The 13,495-nt window shown below is 36.9% G+C and overlaps 1 protein-coding gene across 4 annotated transcripts in view; it reads left to right on the top strand.

The window, feature by feature from the left end:
* Positions 1–13,495, top strand: part of SHPRH (SNF2 histone linker PHD RING helicase) — a 91,672-nt gene that overhangs the window by 62,824 nt on the left and 15,353 nt on the right. For all 4 annotated transcript variants that reach the window (XM_059889925.1, XM_002690300.7, XM_010808665.4 and 1 more), the window contains 2 exons: positions 1,128–1,199; positions 2,896–3,084. In XM_059889925.1, coding sequence (XP_059745908.1) covers positions 1,128–1,199; positions 2,896–3,084 — 261 coding nt within the window. The remainder of the gene's footprint in view (positions 1–1,127; positions 1,200–2,895; positions 3,085–13,495) is intronic.

Genomic DNA, 13,495 nt, shown 5'->3' with positions numbered 1-13,495 from the left:
CATGGTGTTGCAAAAGAAACACAGCTTAGGGACTAAACAACAGTAATGCACTTTGGCATTCTCCCAGTTGTGTTGTTTTTTTGGACTCTCAGACTAAGTGAAGAAGCCCAGGTTCCATTCTTGAGGAGCAAATACCTCAACTTAGCCCTCTCCCCAGACCAACTCTTACCAACTGCTAGACATAAGTGTGGGGCCAGCCCGAGGCAAATCAGCCCATCCCAGAATTACCCAGGTGACCGGTAGAATCAGAAGAAATAAATGTTTTTTTTAGCCACTAAGGTTTGAGGTGGTTTGTTACATATTACCTGAAATAAATCATTAATTAAAAAGGGAAAGGATAATTCAGTTCAACTTTTTTAAATGCTTGCATACTTACATTATAGTTAATGGAGTTGTTTTAACCATTAGAACTGCTGAATCCATGCACAATTTACTTTTTTTTTCCTGCTTATAAAAGTCAAAGGGTAATCAAGAACAGTTTAGTAATACTATGAGTCTAATTTATTTTCCTTTATCTTGTTGTCCTCAGTTTTAAAACTTGTTCATTTTGATGAGTTTGTTTTGGAAGTCTTCCAGTTTTTAAGGAGATTTTGAAAAGCTATTTTGACATGATTTCCAGGCGTAGATAGCTCTCAAATTAATAGTATTTCTGCTTAGTGAAATTAGAGAAAGGGTCCTGAGAAGAAATCAGCATTAATAAGGAATTATGTGAATAAATGCTGCCTCTTCCCATGTCTGTGATCCTGTGCCAACTGGATATGCAGAATACCTATTTCTTTATCAAAAAAAAAATCTAGCATGAAAGTAAAATTTGAGAATTTAGCTAAATTGTATCAATATTTTGCTTTTTATTTTGCCTTCTATAATCACAAAAAATCATAAATATAGTAATATGACAACTTTCACAAGTGATATTAAAAATTGTGTCCATGTTTTTGTTCACTCCTTAAATAAATTTATTTGTACATCTCAGGATTGATAATATTAGGTAATATATGAATTATTAGGTCATCTCAATTATTATTTTAATTCAATTGCCAATATTTACCTTTATAAATGAGTTGTAAAACATGTATGAGCTTTTAAAATGTAACTAATACGTGTTTTATTTCTTCTTTTTTGGACAGTCTCAGGACAAAACATCAGGAGGTATTAATCCAGAACCTTGTCCAATCTGTGCTCGGCAACTGGGAAAACAGGTGAAATTATAATAAATACTGCATACATTTATAAAATACTGTACAGTTTTCAAAGGCTTCTACATACAAATTCCCCTGCTCCACCCTCAAACCTTGCATGCAAGGCGAATATTATCTCTGTCTTAAAGATAGGGCCAGAGGTTAACTAACATGCTTAATGTCAAATATGTTTGAGCAGTGTTTTTTCTCTTAAGTGATGGATCAAACATGTTTCTAGAATAACCCCATCTTTTTCATTAAAGATGAATAATTTTAAGCATTGTTTTCAGTCACTTGACTGTCAGTTTATCATGGATATTTGGGAATTGTACAGAAAATACAATACAATACAACATACACAGATTTATATATGGTATTACAAATTTATAGTAACATAGTTCTTACTTAATATTATTAATATCTAATAGTACCAGAATTTAAAGCACAAATAACAGTAATCCTAAAGGAATTTATGTGTTTGAATATTAGTGTACAAATGTCTAAAATAAATGGTACTGTATTAGTTCTCCTCAAAAAGATTATTTTTATTTTATAAAATGTGATTTATGATACTCTAAGTTCCTACTTTGTGTGATAAATAAATATGTAATAGCGGAGAAGGCAATGGCACCCCACTCCAATACTCTTGCCTGGAAAATACCATGGATGGAGGAGCCTGGTGGGCTGCAGTCCATGGCGTCGCTAAGAGTTGGACACGACTGAGCGACTTCACTTTCACTTTTCACTTTCATGCATTGGAGAAGGAAATGGCAACCCACTCCAGTGTTCTTGCCTGGAGAATTCCAGGGACGGCGGAACCTGGTGGGCTGCTGTCTATGGGGTCGCACAGAGTCGGACACGACTGAAGCGACTTAGCAGCAGCAGTAGCATGTAATAGAATATTCTTTTTTTTTTTTTAATATGAAAAAGTCTTTTTTCTTTTTTTTAAAATGAGTGTCTCTGGCATTTTTTTCCCTATGAACTAAGAGTAAAAGTTTAAATATATGAATTCTGCACTCTGACCATCAGTAACCAGAAAGCACATACCTTTTAGTCTCCATGATTTATGGAGAATATTTAAAGGATATTTTATTGATAATAAATCTTAAAAGGATAGATTGGAAACTGAGCAAAAGAATATTAATCAAGGTAATACTGGAGATTACTGATAAAAAATAAGTGATAAAAACATTTTGACAAAAATTACTATAATAATGGAAAGGATCATAGTGTAAGTAGTTTCTTTTAGTTTTGATGAGATTCATGCAACTAGTTTGAGAAATGTTATCATCTTTACCATTTGCATCTCATTTTCTGTATAATAAATGCTTTAATATATAAAAATTAAATCTGTTTAATAAGTTGTATAGAATGTATTGAATATGATATCTCAGTTAATATTGTAGTCAATCTATTACTCTATTAGAGTAACTCGCATTTTTCGTAAATACTGAAATGAGAACACCAACATCTTATGAAATATTGATGACTATTAGTCCTCCTATTAGTGTGAGCAGAACTAAAAACTATGGTTCACTAAAAAATAGTTTAAAAGTATAATTTAGTTTTTATGAATTAAAGGTTTTTTATTATATATCATGAAATATTTAGGAAATGAAATGATGGCACTCTTCCTCTCCTTTTAATAGATTTATAGATTGGAAGGCATCTTTGATAGCATCTTGCTGAGGCATATTCTGTGTGTTTTCTTCTTTAGTGGGCAGTACTGACCTGCGGGCACTGTTTCTGTAATGAGTGCATTTCAATTATTATCGAACAGTACAGCGTGGGGTCTCACAGGAGCTCCATCAGGTGTGCCATCTGCCGCCAGACCACATCTCACAAAGAAATCTCCTATGTCTTCACCTCAGAGAAAGCCAGCCAGGAAGAGGACATCCCTGTGAAGGTAAAGTCGGTTAAGAACATGCATAGTCTGAGCAGTGTAATAGAAGTTAGTATCTGGCAGTGAGAGCATCAGAATCAGAGCAAGGCTGGCTCAGTGACTATGAAGCAACTACTGTTGACGGTAGATACACTGCCTGAAAGCCTCAGTACATCTACTCATTCCTCACGGTAGGAACACAGGAATGCTTTTTCAAACACAGTAATAATTATGCCCACTACAGCAAAAAAGTGACATCTTAGAATTCCAGTCCTTTTTTTTAAAATAGTGTTTCTGAGCACTACAGCTATTAGATAGAGCTCTGATTCACATCCAGGTTTCTTTTCTTCATTCTTCCATTCAGCCCAGTGTATCAGGAAAAAGAAGATATGCCCCACCAAATTGAGGGATAAAATAAATTGATTCCTGAAGTTATTAGTGAAGACTGTCACAAGGAGATAGTGCATTTTTAGATGGCATGGATTGATATTTCAGACTAGCCAAAACTTTGCTTTGTTTTCCTAATTTTTTTTCCCATGCTTCATTCAGAACTTTAAGAAAGAAGACTATAATTTAAAATGCAAATGAAATAAATTCCAGATTTGTTGTTTAGTTGCTAAGTTGTGTCCAACTCTTTTGTGACCCCCATGGACTGTGGCCCACCAGGCTCCTCTGTCCATAGAATTTCTCAGGCAAGAATACTGGAGTGGGTTGCCATTTTCTTCTCCAGAAGCTCTTCCCAACCCAGGGATCAAACCCACGTCTCCTACATTTACCACTGAGCCACCAGGGAAGCCCAAAATCCAAGTAGGATCTGTAACTGGACTTTCTGCCTGAGGGGGTATTTATTTAATGAAAAGCCTTTACTAGGTTTTTTGTTTTTTGTTTTATATAAACGTGCTTTTTCTGTTTGTTTTCCTAACCAAACTTAGAGGACAATTCAACAACTGAGTATGGTAGAGAATGCAGGCCAGAAGAAGCAGTTGGAAGACTGATGGAGCTGGCTCATAAGCTAGAAGTAGTAGAATATGTTTCATTAATTCCTTCTCCTTCTGGGTCCCTGCTGCTCTCTGCTCACTTATTGTCCAAGGTTATATTTTGTGAGTAAACTTAACCACAGGTCCTTATCAGAGAATAGGAGACCTTTTTATTATTATTACTATTACTGAAATATAGTTGATTTACAGTATTAGTTTCAGGTGTACAACAAAGTAAATCAGTTAATCATATGCATGTGTCCACTTTTATTTTTTTAAGATTCTTTTCCCATGTGTGTCATTAAGAGTATTGAGTAGAGTTCCCTGTGCTATGCAGTAGGTCCTTATTAGTTCTCTGTTTCATATAGAGTAGTGTATATATGTCAATACCAGTGTCCCAATTTATCACTCCCCCTGGCAACCATAAGTTTGTTTCCTACTATTGTGACTTGTTTCTGTTTTATAGATTCCACATATGAGCAATATCTTGTGATATTTGTATTAGTTCTTTTCAAAGAAGTTAGGTATTCAGTACTCCAGATGTGACTGTAGAAATGGGTAACTCAGGTGAGGTGGTAGAAGCTGAAGCAGTGAAATTTGAATGTTGAGTAAGTGGTCCAAGTGGAAGGTATATAATATCTGGAGCTGATTATACTTTAGCCTGTTGACCACACAGAGAACTCCTTTCTTTTTCAGTTCACCCCCCTCCTCTCTTCCTACTCTTAAAGTTTTTTCCTTCCTTTCCTTTGCATAAAGTCTTTTTTCTTTCCCTGTCTCTTCTCCTCTGGCCTCAGGCATCCCAGGAGCCACAGATGGCATGCGTGGCTAAGAAGGGCTGCTGACCCTTCAGTGAACACATTCATGACAGTACAGGGAACAAGCATAAGAAGGAACTGCTGTGTCAGACTTCATGCAGTAAGGTTTAGGAAGTGATTGCCCTGGCTACCAGTAAACAGCACCATCTCTCTGAAACTGAGGGCATCAAACCCAAACACCTGTTCATTTTATGGCAACTCTCCTAGACACCTAGGAGAAAGATCAGGACAGTTACATATGCTGTCCTATTGGGACAGGAATATCAGTGTACAAATACTGTATATTATGCTCTGACTTTTTCCTGTCTTTCGTGGATATTGATGAACACATGAATTAATTGAAGGATCTACCAAAAAAAAAAAATTTATAGCATTGAAACATGTTTACATTACCATATATAAAATAGATAACCAGTGTAAGTTCTGGGGATAGGGTGGAGAGGGAAGTGGGAGAGGGGTTCAGAATGGGGGGGACACACGTATACCTGTGGCTAATTCATATTGATGTATGACAAAAACCTTCACAATATTGTAAAGTAAATATCCTCCAATTAAATAATTTTTTCCAAAAAGAATACAGAATTTATCAAATTTAAATTATCTTATATGTACATATACTTACGTTTCCTTTTTATTAAATACATGACTGAATATTATACTTACTATGCAAGCAAGTTTTATCACTTTTCTGCATTCTCACATTGCTTCTCTCTGCATTTACTTTTTGTTTTCTGTCACCATTTCTGTCTGCCACTTCCACCTTCTGCTGCCTGTGTCCTTTTCTGACTGTCACATTTCTGCCACCTTCTTGAAGCATCTGCTTGTTTTCTCAGACTCGCACTGCACTCTGACCGTCTGAGATTGTCCCACTTAATTGATCACGTCATCTGTCTTAGAGTTGAGGGATATAAAGATGGCTCTATGTAAATACCGAAGGCATTGTTTTGAAATTTATTTCATTAAAGTTTTTATCTGAAATGTTCACTTCACTCTAAGCATTCATGTCCAGACACTCGGACACAGCAAACAATGTAATTTCATACGTGGTGCTTAATCATCTAGCTGATCTCTGGTAAAGGATATTTGGAGAACATAAAAATAGAATTAAATAATATAAGACTTTTTTTTTTCCTACTGGTATTTCCCAGTGTAAGGAATCCTATTGATTGACCACGGAAATAAAATGAATGAAGTATTCATTAGTGAATTAGGGTATGCATTTAAGTTAAAGACTGTCACTACCCTAACAGCAGTGTCACAGTATTCCTAAATGACCCTTGGAACCTCCTGGGCATTTCGCAAAGTAAACAAAATTCCCCCTGCGAGTTCTGACAACTGCCAGGCATTTTAGAGGGTGAAGTAGGCCTCCTGGCAGAACATAGGCCCCACGTGACCTGTTCCCTGTGTCCTCAGTTTGGCTCTCTTTCATACAAAGCATTTTTGTCATTGGAAACCCTGACCCTGTAATGAACAAGATTCTTATGTCATAAGAAGTTTCTATCCAAAAGAGAATACATGGATATAGCCACAGCACAACAGCACCCGCTACACACACAGCACTTCAGCTTCTCAAACTTTTGAGTGCCTAGTGATCAAGTGCTCTGTTTTTTAAATTAAAGTATATTTTCAGGCTGCATTCCCGTAACTTTTAACTTGTAAGATCTTGGATCTGGTCCAGAAATCTGCATTTTTAACAAGCAGATCTGCTGGTGAAGATGTTTTATACAACCTTTTTGTAGAGGAAAAAAAAATATTGTATTTCTACATTAAAACTCAGAGAAACCTAGCAATACCATTTGTAAAACTATACTATGTGTAGGATCATGTTGTTTCTTTTCCTTTTTTTTTTTTTTTCCAGTTTTTATTCAGTTTACTTGAAGGTGACTTGTAAAGTCTGTCTTGTACTTTCTAACTATAATTAAAATATCTAGGTGGGATAAAACTGACTGTAAAATTCTGACTGAGTTTAAAGTTGACATAAAATAATTTGATAAATATAATCCACAAGTGGCTATATTTAAATATGCCCCTCTAAGTATTCTTATATAAGATATTTGATATTATCTTGTTGTTGTTGGTCATTCGCTCAGTCATGTCTGGCTCTTTGTGACCCCATGGACTTCAGCACCCCAGGCTTCTCTTGAGCTTGCTCAAATTCGTGTACATTGAGTCGGTGATGCCATTCACCCATCTCATCCTCTGTTGTCCCCTTCTGCTCCTGCCTTCAATCTTTCCTGGCATCAGGGTCTTTTCCAGTGAGTCAGCTCTTTGTTTTAGGTGGCCAAAATATTGGAGCTTCAGCTTCAGCATCAGTCCTTCCAGTGAATATTCAGGACTGATTTCCTTTACAATTGACTGGTTGGATCTCCTTGCAGTCCAAGGGACTCTCAGAGTCTTCTCCATCACCACAGTTCAAAAGCATCAATTCTTCGGCACTCAGCTTTCTTTATAGTCCAACTCTCACATCCTGCATGACTACTGGAAAAACCATAGCTTTGACTAGATGGATCTTTGTTGGCAAAGTAATGTCTCTTCATTTTAATATGCTGTGTAGGTTTGTCATAGCTTTTTTTCCAAAAAACAAGCAACTTTTAATTTCATGGCTGCAGTCACCACCTGCAGTGATTTTGGAAGCCAAGAATATAAAGTCTGTCTCTGTTTCCATTGTTTTCCCCATCTATTCCCCATCTATTATATTTACATATAATATCCCCCATAACCTTTGGGTCCAAATAAAATTTTTAACTTTTTTGCAATTGCTACCTTTTTATCTCTTTGAAATAATTATTCAAAATACTTTAAAGAACAGGATATTTTTGTGGCTAAGTGCACTTGTAAAATTTCCCACCTAGGCTGCCTGGGTGGAGTTTCCACTGGACTTTATTGAAGAAACATGTGAAAAGCCCAACCATTCTCCCAGGCAAGAACTTGAAAAATATTCCTGATTTGTGAGATCAATCATATATAAACTGTGTAACTGCACTAAATTGTATCTGTCACTATCAACTTGGGTTTTTAGCATGGTGAACAGGTGCAGACAGAAATAAAATAATGTTAACTGATCTTACTCAGCTAGAACTACTGTGGACAGCACAGGCAAATTGAAGAGTCGGCTCTACTTTAAAAGGAGCCCAGCATAAAAGTAATGAAAGAAAGTCCCAAGACAGGAAATTACTTCCTCCGTACTGTTTTCCTAAAAATAGGAAACATTCAGGTTATTTGGAAGTTACAAACCAGTAAGAAAACCTAAAGAAAAATCTGTGACCTATTACCAAATTATAGCCCTAGTTATAACTGATGAACGATTATAGTTCTTTTGGGGGCGTGAGGGAGCTAAATTGTATAAATTTGTCTTTTTAAAAGTGATGTTCTTCAGTTAAATGAATTTTCAAAAAAAGCTCTTATCTCAGGATTTTTGAGTCTTATAGTAAGTTTAAAAGACTGCAAAAAATCTATCCAAGTAATAGCTGGAAAATGTAAATACTAACTCTGCTCTGTTTCAGCTGTGATTGTCCCATTTCTAACAAGGCTGACACTCCTTTCCTGTTGCAGCTAACAGAGGCGAGGCACCCATTTGACCCTAGAGCAGTGAGAGGTGCTGTAGGTACAGTATTACACAGCACTAGAGTAATGGCGTAATTCAGAAGACCAGTTCATTTATAATAAAATGTGTGTTAGTTGCTCAGTCATGTCTGACTCTTTGCAACCCCATTGACTGTAGTCTCCTCTGTCCATGGAATTCACCAGGTGAAAATATTGGAGTAAGTAGCCATTCCCTTCTCTAGGGGATCTTCCCAACCCAGGGATCCAACCTGGATATCCTGCATTACAGGCAGATCCTTTACCATCTTAGCCACCAGGGATGTGTTTATCACTTATGATAAACACAATCCCAATTGTATCACTGATACAATAAGTTTTTAAAGTTCCCAGAATTACAAGTTTCCCACACATTCCCTTAAAACCCTTATTCATCTGTCAAAAATCAGTATAATGTTATTTTTTAGTGGAAGTAATTTATACAAAAGATTAAAATAAATGAGAATGAAATGAATGGCGCAGAGTGAAAACTAACATTCTCCTTCATCCATCCTACTTTGCCTTGCCACTGTGAACAATTTCTATTTTTAGTTACAAAGATCACCTCTATGATTCTCAGTAATATACATCAATTTTGTTTCTTAAAGTACTAGCTTTAGACAGTATCTGCTGGCTCCTCATTTTAAAATAGGAGAAAATTAATGCATCTATTCCTCCTTTCTATTTTTGTGATAGTATCATTTTTATATTATAATATTTATACATCCACATTTTGTTATATAAATACTTTTCATTACGGAACCAAGCAGAGTGATTGAAGTCATGCAGAAAGGAGCAGAATCCTGATCCTATATCGTTTAAATTTCACTTTTCAGTGAAGAATCCTAGTCTAATAGAAGTTCTCATTTTTTTAGCTAACTTCCTGCACTTCTGTGTCAGCCTTATCTGATATCATTATTCATGTAGCCCTCATTCTTTGATTCTTTTTTTCACTGTGCTATAACTGCATCAAGAAATTTTAACATGATGAGCATGTGAATGGCAAATCAGTTTTTGCACTTCTGAAAATGACTTTATTCAGCCTTCGCTTTAGAGTCATAAGTGATTGGCCTCATTACTATGAGACATTATTTGACATGTCTTGTATATCTTAGTTTGTGTGTATTTCACATGTATAGAATATATATACTAATATGGTGGCTCAGACAGTAAAGAATTTCCTGCCATGCAGGAGACCTGGGTTCAATCCCTGGGTTGGGAGGATTCTCTGGAGAAGGAAATGGCAATGCACTCCAGTATTCTTGCCTGGGGAATCTCATGGACAGAGGATCCTGGTGGGCTACAGTCTGTGGGATTGCGAAGAGTCTGACATAACTGAGCAACTAAGCACACGTAAGCACACAATGTAGTATGAAGATATGTTAAAGATAATATACTAATACACAATCTCTATAGAATCTCTAAGGATATGGTCTGCCTGTAGAATCTATTGACATGAATATTTCCTCTGATGTTTGATGAAAACTGAATACATTCATCATCTTCATTGTGTTGACTTTTTTCTGGTGCTCTTCAGAACACAGCAGACACTGTAGCCTTTAATTCTGCCAGTGGAGCTGAGCCTGACCATGAGAATCCATAGATACTAGAAGGAAAAGGTGTGGGAGAGGCAGATGGACAGATTTAACAGAGGAAATAAAAGAAGCCAAAGGAAGGAGGAAGGACTAAGACCAGTGAAGAAGGGTTATAACAGGCAACGAACTATTGGTTCAGTCGTGGATTGTCAAGCCCTGCTTCAGAATCCACAGTTTCCAGTTTTATTGTATAAGTCACTGAAGAAAAAATCCAAAGCAGTACTAACTTTCTAGTCATGCTGCTGCTGCTGCTAAGTCGCTTCAGTCGTGTCCGACCCTCAGCGACCCCATGGACTGCAGCCCACCAGGCTCCTCCGTCCATGGGATTCTCCAGGCAGGAGTACTGGAGTAGGGTGCCATTAGAGCACTGTTTTTCTTTTGTTTATATAAATCAAGTACAAGTAGCATTTTGCTGCTCCATTTGGAACATACCATGTCTGTTCTCCCTTCTCCAAGTCAGGGGTCTCAACAGATAGGACATAGATGTGGAGGGAATAGTGTGAAGCCAACTGCAGTCTGTCTTCTCTACCATACTCATGGATTTTTCTAAGGTGCACCCTCTTTCCCCAGTAGTAAGATCTCAGGGAATAAAAAGCAGTACCTCTCACCAAGTTGCATTGGTAAAATATTTAGACCCATTCTGGAGTAGAGGGGTTGATCAAAGTCTAAATAAATTAAATATTACTTGATTGCTTTATTGTTAGAATTCTTTTAGTCTCCTACATATATGATAGAAACAAAACTGAGTTTTCTATCCTTCTAACACATTTAACAGCTTTTAACGCAGAGTCTATGATTTCTGAATTTTACAAGAGCCTGAGAGTATAGAACTGCACACTCCAATCAAATTTAACTCTGATTTTAAAAAATGTTAATTATACCTGCTTACAAGCAGAGACATTACTTTGCCAACAAAGGTCCGTCTAGTCAAGGCTATGGTTTTTCCTGTGGTCATGTATGGATGTGAGAGTTGAACTGTGAAGAAGGCTGAGCACCGAAGAATTGATGCTTTTGAACTGTGGTGTTGGAGAAGACTCTTGAGAGTCCCTTGGACTGCAAGGAGATCCAACCAGTCCATTCTGAAGGAGATCAGCCCTGGGATTTCTTTGGAAGGAATGATGCTAAAGCTGAAACTCCAATACTTTGGCCACCTCATGTGAAGAGTTGAGTCATTGGAAGAGACTCAGATGCTGGGAGGGATTGGGGGCAGGAGGAGAAGGGGACAACAAGAGGTTGAGATGGCTGGATGGCATCACTGACTCAATGGACGTGAGTCTGAGTGAACTCCGGGAGTTGGTGATGGACAGGGAGGCCTGGCGTGCTGCAATTCATGGGATCGAAAAGAGTCGGACACGATTGAGCTACTGAACTGAACTCAACAATAGAGAAGAAGCTACATGACCTTTCTGATTTTAGTTATGCTAGTAGACAGCCTCTAGGCCAGATTTCATGAGAAATTTTTTGTTAACCTTTATTGGTAATGGAGCCCTACTTTTTTTCATTGCCTTGACCCAGTGATCTGGAGCTTTTAACTTTGTATTTAATTTTCCGAAAAGTGAAGGACCTGTGTATGTAGCTTCGAGATCTAGTCTGGTTTTGCTCATTAAATTATAATCAGGTGAGCAAAAATCTTCATAAAGAATATTTTATAAGATCCTTCTGTTGTAAAGAAGGAAAATTCCAAATTCTTTTTCTTCAGTATTAACTATTATAATGCTCTTGGCTGCTTACCACATGAGAGGAAAACCAGGAGAGGCACTGGCTTGGTCTGCATGGTTGCACTTCATATGTCTCTTTTCATAGTTCCTCGTTGACCTCAGAGAGAACTTGTGTCTCAGAGAGAATGGCCACAAAGATCCAGTGTAGAGAAGCAGAGGACAAATGAAGGGTCTCTATTCCAGAGCTCGGGCTTGGTCACTGATGTTTCAGAAACAAAAACTGAGCATTAATCATAGAGTCAGGGTTGGCAGATATGTATCTGGAAAAACTAGACTATCAAGAAAGGATAGGAATGAGGAAAGGGACAAAACAATAGAAAAGGACAGAGGTGCTATAATTAAATGCAACTTTATCAATCTCATATATTAAGGAATAATCTAGCAGTAGTGGGGGGGTGGGGGGAGGTTCTATTCCTATGCACCCTCCTAATTCCAGCCTAACTTTTCATCTGTGTGTTGACTGACATGGCTAAAACATAAGCTGGGTTGGATTAAGGCTACCAGTTTACATGTCTTGAGAATATTTATACTCTCTTAACACCTTGCACAGGGATAGATTGACATCCCTTTCTCCTCTCCCATATCTTTTTTGCCTTTTCTGTGATCGCCTCCTATACAGATATAACCTGTATATAATCCATCACCTTCTTCCTGTTTCAGTCTGTTCAACAAAGTGAATGTTTCTTTTCTGTAGCAGTGACCACATTGTGTAGTCTCTTCAGAAACTGGCAGATTTGAACCAAAGTTCATTTGTGTATATGAGATAAAAAGAAACATTAAGAAGAACAGTAGAATGTGGATAATGTTTATTAAGCTGGTATAATAAAGCGTTCACTTAAGTCACTTCCAAGCCAGCCCAGCAGTATAAGATTTTCCTTTGCTTCTCTCCATATTCTGTAACATACGTTAGACTGTATGCATTTGGGAATAAGGGAGTATCTTCATCTTTGTACATCCAGTGCCTACTGTAGTTCTTGTCACTTAGGTGCACAGAAAATTTTTGTTGAATGATATAAATAATCAAACGTGAACTTACCTGAAATGTTGGAGGGATTGAATGATAGACGGATGACACAGAAGAAAGTCTGCCTATCTCTTTGATTACTGTTATTGACTCTGCTCTTAGACCAACCATGGTCTTTTCAGTATTATTTTGGGACTTTTGCTTTTCACTTGGAAGGGAAAAAAAGGCACAAGCAGAAAAGAGAAAAGAAAGTTAAGAATAAGGATCTCTGATCATAAGGATTTGAACTAAAAGTCCACAGGGTTTGCTGACTTTATTAACCTCTCCAATCACTGCTGATAGGTAAGTGAAAAAAAATGAGTTGATAAACCTGAATGAAATGGTACCACCTTCCAATCAGTGACTTCTTTTAAGACCAGTTCCCTAGATTTCATTACATATTACTAACCCAAAATCCTCCTCAAGCTTGCTTTGTGTTAGATTAAATTTGCCTGTCTTTCATGACTGTTCTTACTTGAGTCTGTCTGGGAAAGTGATAGAGATCAATCACAAGATTTGATTTGGCTATTGTTGATCATTCTGAATGAATAAAAAAATATGTTGAGAGTTTTAAATTATATTCTAACCTCTTGTATTTTCATTTTATCTGTATTGTTTTACTCAGGTTTGTTTGGGATTGAGAACTTTAAAAATACATATTAAATTTTCTTTTACATTAAGTAAATTGATTGAGTGTATACTATTTATGGAAGACCATGCACAGCTCTAAGAGATATAAAAGTAAATG

The sequence above is a fragment of the Bos taurus genome, chromosome 9, assembly GCF_002263795.3.
Source record: "Bos taurus isolate L1 Dominette 01449 registration number 42190680 breed Hereford chromosome 9, ARS-UCD2.0, whole genome shotgun sequence".
NCBI classification, from domain to species: domain Eukaryota; kingdom Metazoa; phylum Chordata; class Mammalia; order Artiodactyla; family Bovidae; genus Bos; species Bos taurus.
This window is presented reverse-complemented; position numbering and strand designations above follow the sequence as displayed.